Consider the following 14,179-nt stretch of genomic DNA (forward strand, 5'->3'; position numbering starts at 1 on the left):
AAATAAGAGCTGTACTAATCTCATGCTTTAGTAGCTCGTAAAGTGGTGTGTCCATATCTATAAGACTACCATGAGATAGGGTTGAAGGAATGTAGGGTACCTCCAGGCTTGGCACTAAAAAAAGCAAGCCCACCTCCACTTACCCTCTCCCAGAAGTCCATCCCTTTTTTTTTTTTTAAGAAGGGGGGCTTCTAAAATAAAGTCAGCTGTCACTAGACGCCTGGGCCCCACTGAGCTGCACTGTTGGAGCTGGTCTCCAATCCACGCTTTCTTTCTTTCCAGGACTTTGTTTTTGGTTTTGGATCAATTTTATTTTTCTTACAACCCAAATCTCTCTTCTGTCTGGTTGGATTATATCTATTTTGACTGAAAGAACATCTTGAAGGTAAGAGATTTTAGCAGCCTATGATTTAAGGGTTGACCCTGCGGTTGCTACCTCATGTCTTCCTCCTTTTTAACATGACTCAAAAGTGGTGTAAAAGAAATTATTTAAAGTAGTAGGGGTGTTTTTTGTGGCTCGTTTCCACCATTCCGCAAGGATTTGTGCATTATCATAAAAAATGCATGAGCCGTTTCCTGTTTCCTTCCATCAGACATCCCCAGCAGCAGTCTGACCCGGAATATTCTGAAAAACAGAGCTAATCGGAGCCTAAGTGCAAAGCTCGGCATAAGAAAGTGCTGGAGGACAATTCAATCTCCTTGTAAAGGAGTTATTTTGATAGATTTGACAGCTTAATTATTGTGCCTGTTTTACTTTGCCAGTGAGGAAGAAATCCTCCTCCCTGGGTTGACATTTCAATTAGTGTAACTCTCTTTACTTTCTTGTCAAACCTCACCAGGCAAAAGGTTTGGTAAGTGAGTACAGAAAAGAAAATTGCGTGGCCGAAGGCTTTTATTGTGAGCAAAGGGACACCTCTGCGATGTGTTTATAGCTTCGTCTATGATCCTTTAACTTTCTTTGTGCTGCCAAGCCTTACTGCCTCTCAGGTCCTCAAAGACTGATATTACAGTCTCATTCTGGGCATCTCGGCATTATGGATCCCTTCTTTCACTCTTCACCTTTCCACCCTTTTCCTTTTGCCTCCAAACTAGCCAGTCTAGAGTGGAACAACTCACAGTCGGCCCCTTTGGAGGAGGCATCGCGGGGAGGCAGGGCCTAGAGGTCAATGGGCTTTAGCCGAGCTCAATATAGCCGCTGAGTAGTGTATGCTGTCAGCAGCACGGCCTCCCTTGTTGACTTATCACGGCCTTTCACATTTCTATTACAGCCAGTGTTATTACCTTTGTTTGTTGTGCTTTGAAGGAAGATACATCTAAGAAGAAAGATTGTCCACGTCTGATTCTATGCGCTTTAAAAGAGCAACTTTAGACCATAAAAGTAGCTTTTATAGCTTTTAAATAGAGGTTAGAGGGAGAATGAATATGGCCACATATTGAATGCTTTAGACCTGCCATAATACTAATGGTTGAGTTTTTTTTTGTTTAGCTGGAATTTTTTTGTATCCTTCTTTGGGCAATATAACGGCACTCAAGCAAGCTGAGCCTATTAACCCTAAACCAGTCACTGCCAATGATGAAAGAATTAACACCTAGATGATTCCCCACCAAGTATTAACAATAGATTTAATCTCTTGTTTGTAGAAATGTTTTAATTCAGCCACATTAAAGGATTTTGAAGCTTGAACAGACTGTTTAGGGTCTCCCAACAGGGCTTTAATCTTCCTTTAGTATCAACTCTAACTGAGCCACCTTTAAAGGCATACTATGCAACATTTTTCAGTTAATTAATGTGTTCCATAACGTTTTGGATGATTAAATGAGTCATTTCAGGTCGAACAAAGGTTTTCTCGGCCGCCCTGGTGGTCTGTAGGGGAAATACCGTACTTGCAATTGCAGGAGCCCTCGGCCCGCACCCACAGGCTCAGAAGTCTCGTGCATCGCGAGAGTCGGTCTTGCTTTACGGCGAGAAATGCTACATGCCCCCAGTGAAAGACATGCTCGTTGCTAGCGCAGTGGCGATATTTGTGCAGTTATCATGGCGGAACCAGCGAGAAAACAGCGAAAGCCCATGTCGGAGCAGGCAAGAAAGAGGAAAAGGGCTCTGGACAGAGAGAGGAGTCGTACACGGGTGAACATCGGGCAAGCTTTTTCCGAATGGCGGGAGCTAAAGGAAAAAGAATGCTGCAAGGCTTGACGGAGAAACCAGGAGAACAGCTGAGCATATTTACGACAGTGCACTTTTACTTTCGCCCTCTGGGGGGAGCCTCACTGGAAAATCAACACCAGTTGAATAGTATACCTTTAAAAACCATCATTTTGTTTATTTGAGTCATAAAACAAGCAGCAAAGGATGTCCTGACCATTGCACCGCTGCCACCATGCCTGACTGTCTGCATGATGTTCACTTTGGACGATAAGTAAATACCGGCGGTCAAACAGTCATCCATAAAATAGTTTGTTTGATAATCATGATGCTCTTGGCAATGTGGCAAAGCAAGTTTATTTATAGAGCATAATTTAGTACAAAGACAAATAAAAAGGAAGGCAAATAAAAGAAACAAAGATCAAAACAAGATCGTTCGACCAAAAAAATTGGACTAATTATAGACATTTAGAGACATTTCAATGAGTTGCTGTTTTTTGCTCAGCAGTTGATTGTGGTTCTGGGTTCATTTGTGGCCTCCTGGGTGGGTCTTTAAAGTGAGCTCTTAAGTAATTTCCTCTGGTCAACAAATCCTAGAAAGGCTCATTACTCTTCCATGTTTTCTCAGTTTGGGAATAATGGCTGTCACTGTGGTTCACTGGATTCCCAAAGCCTCAGAATTTACCTTCCTCACCCCTACATGTCAACAACTGCGTCTCAATTAGGGTTCCTCCATTCCAGAACAATGTTTATTTATGAGACCCTTTAAACTACTTGTTGTTTTCAGGCAGGTTGCATTTCCGTGATTTCTTACCTCTACAAGCCTGATAATCAGTACTGTGAAGAAAAAAAAAACTTAATCACAGTGTTTCATGATTAGACAGGCAAGTAGTTCTTCACAGCATTTAAGTTTGGCAGGAAAGCGTTTCCCCATAATGAATGGAGTCCTCAATAAAACTGTTTTTGTATTTATTCGCATTTTTTTAACTATGAAAAGTGATTTAATGACAAAAAAAAGCAAAAATAGAAGAAATTAATTATTGCATATATATATATATATATATTGTATTTTATTTATGTCCCCTAATCCCAAACCGTGTTTTTACACAACAAAAAATGCCTTCTAAAAAATAAGAAAAAAATTATAGTGTTTTAAGTGAATTATTGCTTATTTTTAGCAAAATAATCTGCCGGTACAGCAAGCAAATGAGACTTGGTAAGATTTCTTAAAACAAGAACATAATATCCAAGTAGTAAGCATCCAAAAAAACTTTAATCAAATATAAAAATCAATTTTTTCTTTTACTCGTTAAGATTTTTAAGATGTACTCACAGTCTAAATGTTAACGCGACTCAGTCCACAATGTGTGCTATTTTAAGAAAAAAGCTGCTCAGAATTAGTTGTATTATCTAGTTAGGATTAAAACAATGAATTTTCTTAAAACAAGTCAAATAATCTTACCAATATTCAGTCTTACTAAGAAAATACACTGAAAAACAAGTGTAATAAGACCAAAATGCTGAATTCAAGTTTATTACAGTTGTATAGATTTTCCTTTTTTGCAGTGTATTTTATTTTTGCACAACCATATTAACAAAATCACATTAACAGATAGGTATCTAACTAATCCTACAGAAGAGGATTAGGGCCACTGAAAAAAAAAGAAGTTAACTGATTTTTTAATTTTATTTCAGTTTAACATGGGGAAAAAAGTCAGAATTCTGACTTTTTTCTCAGAATTCTGACTTTTTTCTCAGAATTCTGACTTGAGAAAAAAGTCAGAATTCTGACTTTTTTCCCATACTAAACTGAAAAAAAAAATATTTAAAAATCAGTTAACTTTTTTTTTTTTTCCCCAGTGGCCCTAATCCTCTTCAGTATAATCCAGTCAGTTGAGTATCTTATAAATGTTTGCTGAAGGGAAAGTTTGAGCTGTTATGGTTACAGCGACATGATTGGATGCATTCTTGCAGCTGGTTTTACCGGTGAGCGTTTCCAACCAAACTGCACCCAGACACTTTACCCTTTTTATCCTGAGACGCATGAAGCATGAGGCGACGCATGAATGCTAATATTACAGACAATTAATAATGAACTGATCTTAAATCTGATTAGTAAACATGCTGAGTACCATGAAGACTTTCACATCTTAAAAAATAGGTCCTTTAATTTCATGTTCCCAGATGCTCACTCCCACACACTTCCTCTCTGTGAAGCTCCCCTGTTACGAGGGAACATGACGCTGCAGACAGAGCCGGTTTATAAAAAGGCAGGGTTTATTTTTTTCCTCCAGTCAACCCCCCCCCCCCCCCCCCCCTCCCTGTAAAGCCATCTTACATCAACCCTGTGGTATGGCAGCTCTACATATGACCTGTCATTCTAAAAAGCAGGAGATATCCAAAGAGCTGTTGTCATCGCACGCAGTGTTTGAAACCTTCCCGCAGTCCACCCGTGTCTGACGGCTCCAGACCATGACGTGAACATTAATCTGAAGTGATAAATGGGGGAATAATCCTTGTGTTTCTGTCGTCAGGCCATTATTAGGCCTCGGCAAAGCCTCAGGTGTAGGATTTCTGACTCCCCCCGCTGGGTCATTGCTATCATTGATGCTGAAAGTAGCAAAAACCTAAATCTGGCGTCATGAGATGTTTTTAACACATGACATGAATGAAAGCACAGAACCATGTGGCCTCTGGAACTTTCTCTTAGTGTCCTTTTAAGAAAATACAGCACGTTGAAAATATTTTCTTACATTTTTTTCCACATTTTGTAAAGCAACAATAATAGAAATCTAAATAAGTCATATTTTCTTAAAATAAGTGCATTTTGTCTTGAATGGAGAAGCTAAGTGAGATAGTTTGCCTTTGGAACAAGACTATTTACATTTAAAATGAGAAAAAGCAACTGCATTGTCTTAATACAAGCCCATATTATCTAATTATTTCAACTCATTTTGCAAATAATCTTATCTACTTACTAAAATTAAGGGTAAATACGCCTTATTTAAGAATTTTTTTTACTTATTTCTAGATTGCTTTTTGCGTTAACAAAAAAGTCTACACTGCAAAAATGATCTAGAAATAAGTACAACTGTCTTGAATCAAGTGTATTTACCCTTAATTTTAGTAGTTAATTGGCATGGTTTGCCGATGGAATTAGTATTTTACTCTTAAAATAAGATAATTAGATAATATGCACTTGTAATAAGACATTGCGATTGGTTTTTTCTTATTTTAAATATAAATAGTCTTGTTCCATTGGCAGTAAGTGCCTCACTTACCTCCTCAATTCAAGATAAAACACACTTATTTAAAAAAAAATTACTTATTGAGATTTAAATTTTTGCAGTGTACTTCTAAAATTATGTGCAAGAAGAAATTGATTGAAGGAATTGATCTGTCAGGCTCCTGTTTTGCAGAGTCCTAACTTTTCCAAGCTATTTATTGTTTAAGTTGTAGCTTCAAATGTTGGTCTTGGAGCTCAGGAAGAAGCTGGTGAAGAAAAAAACGTCCTTTTCTTAAGTAAAAAGCTGTTTGACCGGGAGAAAAAGTACTCCACAGTAGAAAAAGAAGGACTTGCGATAAAGTGGGCTTTGGACTCTTTCAAATATTATCTCCTGGGAAGGGAGTTTACTTTGCAAACCGATCATAGACCTCTGAAGTGGATGCACTCCAAGCAGCATCAGAATTCACAGATATTTCGTTGGTGCCTTGCCCTTCAGCCATACCGGTTCGCCATACAGCATTGTCCAGGTAAGAAAAACCTTATTGCTGACCACCTTTCTCGTTTGCATGAGTTTTGTGAACCAGAGGGGGGAGGAAGTGAGTAAATGTTAAGAAACAATAAGTAGTTATGTTATGAGATGAGCCGAGGTTTCGAGGCGTGTGTCGAGTAATGGAGGGGGCGTTTCCCTGAAGCGTGTGTCGAGGTGTGATTCATTTAGAGGAGGGGCCAAAATTGATGACTGTAATACCACGTGACCGCTTCGGGAAGTGGTTCAGAAAGCGTAAGAATTTTGAAAGGCATCTAAACAGCCTCAGTGTTCAGTCAAGATGTCGGTGTTTGGAGGAGAGATGCTCTCAGCTGGATAAAGTTTGGATAGATTCTAAAAATAGATTGGTTGTTTTTCCAACCAATCTAGTTGCTTAAAGCTAATTTGGTTAGAATAAACAATGTAATGATCAAAATTTGAGCAAACCACTGGACAAAGCCAGTGTTAAGACGTCAGTATTTTCCCCCAACTATGGTTACTGTATCTACACAGGTGGCCTCATCTGTAAGAGACAGGTTCCCACTCTAGAGGTTGATGGTTTAAGACCTGTCTTTAACTTTTAAAAGTTGCGATTAAACTTAATTGTTTTGGCTGATGAGACTAATTTGCATTGTTTTGCCCGAGTAAAAATATAGATTGGGTAAATTAGGTCGGTTTAGCCAAAAGATTGATTGAACACAACTTCCAACCTGATTAAAAACAAAAAAAACGTGGAAAAAATGTTTGAATAAAAATGACTAACACCTTTCATTTTGCTCATCATTGCCAAATTTTCACAAACAATTTCACTGTCTGCTTGAGTTTATTTCACTCAAATGGCAAAAAAAACTACACCTTAAATGATTGTTCTAAGAAATTTTACACTTAAAAAAACTTACAAAAGATTTTATTACACACACCAACCATTAATAATTTCAAGGGAACTTAAAAGAAAAACGGTTGCAAAAAAAAAATCACATATTTTATTACAAACTAATTTTTTTTTTAGACATGATCCCCTCCAGATATCACCAAACCCCCCACCCCATCACAGAGGAACGAGGGACCTACCCGCTCCAGCCGGTGAACAATACCTCCTTAACGACCGACTCTTAACAATCATAGACAAGTTTCAGGTATTACAGGAGACAATCCCCCCCTTAACGGCAATCCCCCCCCTTTAACGACCGACCCTCAGAATCATAGACAGGTTTCAGATATTACAGGCTAACGATGGAACCAAATGACCCATTCATCGGTTACCATTTGCATGTTTCCAAGCGATACAAGGCTTCGTCTATATAAGACTCAAACTCACTGCGGATACAGACATTTGAATTGAGAAAGCTTCCTTGAGAGAGGTGGCAAAACGTCTTCAAATCTTGGAAACCAAGTCCAGTGGATATTTTTTGAATTTTTATGGAATGACTATGACCTGGATGACTGAGAACCTTCATCAGCAAACTGTAATTTTGCACTCCGCCAGTAGGTGGTGACATGTTCACATGAAGCATCATGAACTGTGGGGATCGTTGAAGCAATTTGGCCAAACGGTTCAATACCTCATGAGTCTTCATCTCACCATCACTAGCAATAAGATTTTCTATAATGTTCGGGTTCTAGAATGTGTGTGTGTATATTATCCTTTTGTTTTTGAATTGTTTGTTACCTTTGTGGGTGTTTCCTTTTTAGAAGCCATCTTGGAGCCTTGCTAACGAAGAGGCCCGCCTCAAACCCAGCTCTCTTATAGAGGGAGCTGAACTTTGATTGGCTGAGGGTAAATTGAGAAGGCGGGGGTAACCGTATATAGGTGGACTGCTGGCTGTAGTAAGGGTCTGATGGGAAAGCTCCCATTTTGATCTAAGTATAACCATGCTCTGATGAAGGAGACCTAATAAATCGCCTTTTGTTTTTGCTCCAACCAACTTTGCTGAATTTTTGCTTCCACACCACACCTCGCAGCGCAACAGCCGTGTAGGAGAGCTAAGGAAACGTATTGTTGTAACTTCATCTTTGTATAAACAGCTGTTTTAGCCTCTGGGCTTTGTTGGAGAATATTAGTTAACATAATGAACCCCAAAGAACTCACTGTTTACATAAAATGAAAACTCCCCTCTTTAGTTTACCACACAGAAAATGATCAGAACACTGTAGCTGTTTGAAGTAAACCTCTTCGTGCACTAAAACCCTTCAGAATATTCTAGATTGAAAATAAAGTCAGCACATGCTAATGCAGGAGGACTCTTAATCAGAATATTCTTTGCATTCATGCTGCTTTGTCTACTAACTTTAGTTTGGAGTGCAGCAGACAAGTAGGCGATGGTGTTCATGTCTGATTAGACTGAGATTCAGCTTTTTGATCTATTAGCAGAACACCGTGAGTGAAGAATGACTATCACTGCAAACAAATATGATTAAAGGGTGACGGCATAATGCTGTTATAATGCTTTTCATCAGCAGAGATTTGGAAGCTGGTTAGAGTTGATTGGATGGAGCTAAATACAGAGAAATTCATAAAAAGAAAAAACTTAATTTGAGATTGTGCGTTTAGTAAAATGACCCTAGGCATAAAACCAGAGCATCATTGTGTATTATAATGGCCTAGTCAAAGTCTAGGTCTAAATCCTAATCAGAATACTGATGTTCAGAGACAGTGCTAAAAAAACTGTGATCTCTAATTGCTCAGTTATTAAATCTTGGGGAAAAATATTATTTACTATTAATGAAATACAAATCTATGTGTGAATTACAGATTTGATTGGTCATCATGCATTGTTTTCCTCTGTTCTGCTGTGTCAGTATGGCTTTCAAAGAGCGAACTGCTCTATTAGAGAAAGATGACAAACCAAAGTCACGTTTTCAGAACTGGGTCATACATTCTACTCCAGTTAGACCCTGTTGGACACATTTTAAATCCCTTTAATTAGGTGATTTAGTGAAGAAAAAGGTTGAATAAGGAACAACATTATTATCAGTCTTTAAGAAAAGATGACATTCATCCAAACACACACAGAGGTTCAGTTGTTTTCATCTCATTACATCAGCTGAGAAAGTGATGCTGGCGGTCTCTCAGTGATGATGGAAAATAAGAAGAAAACAACTTTTTCAGTGTTTTATAAAACAAAGAAAGCTCATCGCTTTATAGCTACCAATTACTGTTAAGAATATCAATTTCTCAGGAAAAACAGACTGTAAATCTGAGCAAACCCCTGAAATGAGTTTTAACATTAATCTTTGTTGACTTGATTTAGTTATTACTCATCGATGGGGATTCACTGAACACACTGTAAAAATCATCTGGTTTAGTTGGTGCTTCGGTATAACAGCGACAAAAAACCCAGCTTTCTACATTACAGTTAAAATATGTTAGAAAAAACCTCCAACAATCTAAACGGCTCATTGGACACGAATGGATGCATTGATGCACTTCACTGAGTTTGATAAGATTAACATCAAGCAACTGGTTGGCACGTCAGTTTCACAGATAATGGACAGTTTCCCCCAAACGGTGTATTTGATCAGCAGTGCACATGCCATGATCGAAGAAGCATCATTGCATTTTTAAATAAGCTTATGAGAAAGTATAAAACCTGCTTGTACCATCCCACAACGTTATGCCTGTATGGAAATCCAACCGCTTCATCTGTCCCATATGTAGGCCACCAAAATAAAGTCCTGATAATTTGGCATTGTTTGATAATTGTCTCACTTAGAAGAAACCATCGCTTTGACGACTTGAAAGCAATGTTTTAACTGTACAATCTAACTCCAATCAGTAATGATTCCATCTTATCCCTTGTTAGCATGTTTAGTGTTGTTTTGCAAGACACTTGATCAGAGAAAAGCCTCCCCATAGCATAATTCTACCACCTCCATGTTTTCCAGAGGGGATGTAGGAGCAGAGCTAGAATGGGGGATAGAGGTGGCCATGTGTCGGGTTCATAAAATGTAGGTTTTTGCAGAAGAAGAACTGAAATACACCATTATGGATACGATTTCTGCAGAAAGGAGAGACGGTTGAACCCCAGACTCAAACGCACTGGACCTCCTCCGCAGAGCGTTTATTAACAGAACATGATACATGGTTACAAACAGAGTATTGTTCTGACAGAACAATTGATCAGTTCATAAAGACAGAATGCTCCATCAGAATGACAAGGCAGGATGGTCTCCTGACTGAATCATGAGATAGGAGTGGAGCATCCCCTCGCACAAATGTTTCATAAACACACATTAATTTTATAATCATCATTGAATAAACCTAGCACCATGATTCCTCTAATTTTAATGTCCTAACTATTCTAGCTTTTTAATTATTAGTATATTAACCATTAAACTGGTGAGAGAAACGGAATAATCATAGTTAATTAAAAGGTATAGTGGAGGATTTTTCCAGAAATTTGTGTGAAGGAATCTCCCAATATATACTGTTTTCCGTAAAAGTTTTAAGAAAAACAATCCACTGGACTTGGTTTCCAAGGTTTGAAGACGTTTCGCTTCCCATCCAGGAAGCTTTCTCAATTCCTTCCAGGTATCACCATAACCCCCACCCCATCACAGAGGAACAAAGTACCTCCTCCCATCAGCCAGGTGAACAATCGCTCCTTTAACACCGACTTTTCACAATCTTGCGTCATGTCCGTCTGGCTGCACATCGCGATTCACACTCCATTCCAGTATTTGGTGGTAATGCCCCTCCAGAAACAGAAGAAGAACAACTTCTTCTTCAACTATAAACAACAATCGAAATCTTCTCCACGCAGCATTTTAAATAATGGCATTAAAAAAAAAACAACACAGAACTACAGCAACTTTCTGAATGTGACGGGCGCCGCCATTTTGATTTGCTTGAATCCCTCCTTCTTCGTCTTCTTCTTGTGTTTTATGGCAGTTGGCAAACAACTTTTGGTGCATTACCGCCACCAACTGCTTGATTTCCTCCCTCAATACTGGCAGTAATACTGCAGATCGTCACTAGGAGGCGAGGAGTCGAGGAGCCAAGATAGCGTGATGTGTAAATGGTCGACAGAACCGAGCTCGGCCTGGTTAACTGATCCGAGCTTGGACTGGTCTCGGCATGGATCGGTTTTTCAAGGGTAGCGTAAATGGGGCTATAGACAGGTTTCAGAACGACGACCCGCTCGTCAGTTTCAATTTGCATGTTTCCAAGCAATACAAGGCCTTGTCTAAATAAAGCCTCAAACTCGATGCGAATCCAGACATTTTGAAATGAGAAAGCTTCCTGGATGGGAAGCGAAACGTCTTCAAACCTTGGAAACCAAGTCCAGTGGTTGTTTTTTAAACATTTACGAAATGACTATGACCTGGATGACAGAGAATCTTCACCAGCATATAGTGTTTTTTATTTTCTTTCTGCTGAGACCTTCACCTTTTTTTAAATTTTTTTATTGTAAACGCATAAGGATGTTTGCTTCTTTTGCTTCTTGTGAATCTCTGTGGAGGTGTAGCCAGAACATTTTTATAGGGCTGGTCATGCAGGAACCAATATGCCCTGATGGGTGGCTGAAAGCGGACAGGCGCCAGAACCTCAAGGTCAATCCACTCTGTTCCAACAAGAAAATACAGGAACACATTATCCATATTTTCTTAATAAAGACAAACTATTTTAATCTTTTTCTTCAATATATCTTCACATTTGTGCTGTCTAAGTAAAGGTAAAGTAGATAATCATGATTCAGCTTTAAGTTCTGGGGGGAACATCTTATTTGCTGTTATTTCTTACCAACTTTTCTGGGAAATAAAATGTCCACTATTATCAATAATTGTTCTACATTATATTAATATTAAATATAGAAACACCTCCATTTAATGGATTTAGTTGTTATTCATCTCTGATCCACTAAAGACTCGTAGATGAGTGACAGAGACACATACGTTTCTGTATTTATTATCTTTAATGTTATTATATTTAGTTTAGTTTAGTTTTATTAGGATCCCCATTAGCTGCTAAATAAATGGCCACTAATCTTCCTGGGGTCCTCACATAAAAAAATTACATTACATTTTGAACAAACCATTAAAAAAATTGCACAAGTTGCACATTAGGAAATAATCGGAACATGAAAAAAAGTAGAAATATACAACATAAATACGCAGGTCAGTTCATCATATCATCTGCAGTAGTTCTGAAGACAGTATCATTTTGAAGCTTGTTCTGTTCTGGACTCTTCGTGTGGTTATTGGCAGTTGGTTCCAGTGATAAATGGCTCTATAATACACTGTGGATTTTAGATTTTGTTAGGTTTGTTCTGGGTCGAGGGAGTTTAATGTCTCCACCTAGTGCCCGCCTTGTTAAATAGGACTAAATGTTCAGCAAAAAGTGAAGGCTGTTTTTTAAAGCAAACATTCCATATACATAGGAGAATGCCTCTGCACTCAATTGGATAGACCTACAACCAATAAGAGCAACGGAGTGTGTGACGTATGTTAAGCGACGCATAGTTGTTGTCAACAAAAATCAAAGCGTGCAGTTGCACGCCTAGAATAAGAAGATGAGCCTTGATCGAGTTTCTCTGTTCCTCTTTTAAAATTTATTTGCTGTCGATATCTTGTAGAACAGACCTAGTAGCAGAATCTACTCACCTCAACTCTCCAGCGGCAGCCATTGTTTTTGTCACCCAAGCGCGCTTTGGTCACATGGTTGATTATGTTACTGTTGATCCTCTGTCCATCATCGTATAAAGCCCGCCCTGACAATTTGATTGGATCGCCAGATATTGTGCTAGCATACTCGCGCTACTACTGAGCAATGCCAGACCGAATTTCCCGACCTCAAACGTTGTGGGCGGGACTAAGTTCGGAATGGCACCCAGGCTAAGCCACCGCTGGCCCCCCTTCTAGCTCCACCCCTGAATCTCTGCCATTTTCAAATATATAGTGAGAGCAGCAGAGCTAACGGCTGAAACCAAAGCTAACTGGATAAATACTAGAAGTGCGCATGCACAGCAAGAGCATTTTACAAAGATTGGCATGTGGGGCAACCAATAGATGAGGAGATCCACAGGGAAATTTAAGCTGAAGGAAGATCGTCCCTTAAAACTTTAATTTGGACATTATGGATGTTTAAATAAATAATTTTTTATTAGTTTGGGCTTTAGGAAAGTTTTGTCTGTGTTCTCCTGTCGGTATAGTCTAGTCTGATCACAATGTTTTGAAATAATTCCAAATTTATTTACAAGAGAAGGGAAGGAAGCTGCTGTCTGCTCTTTGTGATCTTTATTTTTTTTATGTATTTTACTGCTAAAAGGAGGAAAATTTACTTTTTCAACTAGAAAATATACATGTTGGAAAAATATGAAAAAAAAATTCATGCTAACCGTGGAGGAGGATTTTGAGTGAGTCAAAAGGTTACAGGGTGAGTTCACGAATCATTTCTATTTAGGGGCCTCTTTCATCCCAGGGAGCTGCTGCTCAGAGTGAGATAGCATGCCAAGAGCTAAGAGGTTCAGTGTGGGTGGAGGTTGAGCCTTAACAGGCTTCTCTGGTGCCTAACAATGCTTTGCAGCTTCAAAAAGTCGAACGTAAAAATCAACGCTTTTGTTTAATTGCTTCTCTGCAGGGATTTTTAGAACCATAAAAGAAACGTAGACTCGTTTTTTTTTTTTTTGCCTGATAATTTTTTTGTCTATATCTCTTATTGTGTTTGGACAATGTGTGTATTTATGAAATTCCAGCTCCTGGTGTCAAATAAAAGGCAATATTTTTTCCCCCTTTTTTCGTATGAAGTTTTAGAAATCTCTGACTGTGTGAGTAATGATTAGGTAAGGATGCAGCTTGTTTTTAAAAAAAGAAAACAATTTATTTGATTGATTCTGCATGTCTTATTTTGTTAAAAAAAAAGAAGCCTTTTGTAGAAAATGGTCCCCGAGGAGTAATTATTAGCTGGAAAGCTCATTTACAGCTTTCCCTGATGTGCCAAAAGAGTAATGAGTGGGAAGCAAATATCAGCAAATCCCAGGAGGAATCAAAGCGGTCATGTTAAGTCTAACTTCTAACTGTAGGGCTGAATATTTTTAATACATGTTTAAATCCTATTGTATGTCTGTGTGCATGTAGGTGCAAACAGATCCAGATCGGGGCGTTGTGAGGAGAGGGCCGGCAGCCAGGAGACCGAGTTGGTTTCGGTGAAAGAGCGGCTGGCGATGTATCAGGCGGCCGTGTCCGGCAAGGAAAGCAGCAGCTCCTCCTCTGCAGTGGTAAGACGATAACTTCCACTTGCATGTAACTGGAGATGGAGCTGCGGATGCAGAGAGCAGCCGGGAAG

General features: G+C 38.9%; 1 protein-coding gene across 1 annotated transcript in view; it reads left to right on the forward strand.

The window, feature by feature from the left end:
* Positions 1–218: 218 nt before the first annotated feature.
* Positions 219–14,179, forward strand: part of xirp2a (xin actin binding repeat containing 2a) — a 47,516-nt gene continuing 33,555 nt past the window's right edge. Inside the window, exons 1-2 of the mRNA XM_038295884.1 lie at positions 219–385; positions 13,972–14,111. Of these exons, the coding sequence (XP_038151812.1) occupies positions 14,058–14,111 (54 nt within the window). The 5' untranslated portion in view covers positions 219–385; positions 13,972–14,057. The remainder of the gene's footprint in view (positions 386–13,971; positions 14,112–14,179) is intronic.

The sequence above is a fragment of the Cyprinodon tularosa genome, unplaced genomic scaffold, assembly GCF_016077235.1.
Source record: "Cyprinodon tularosa strain WSP-4 unplaced genomic scaffold, ASM1607723v1 ctg362, whole genome shotgun sequence".
In the NCBI taxonomy this organism is placed as follows: domain Eukaryota; kingdom Metazoa; phylum Chordata; class Actinopteri; order Cyprinodontiformes; family Cyprinodontidae; genus Cyprinodon; species Cyprinodon tularosa.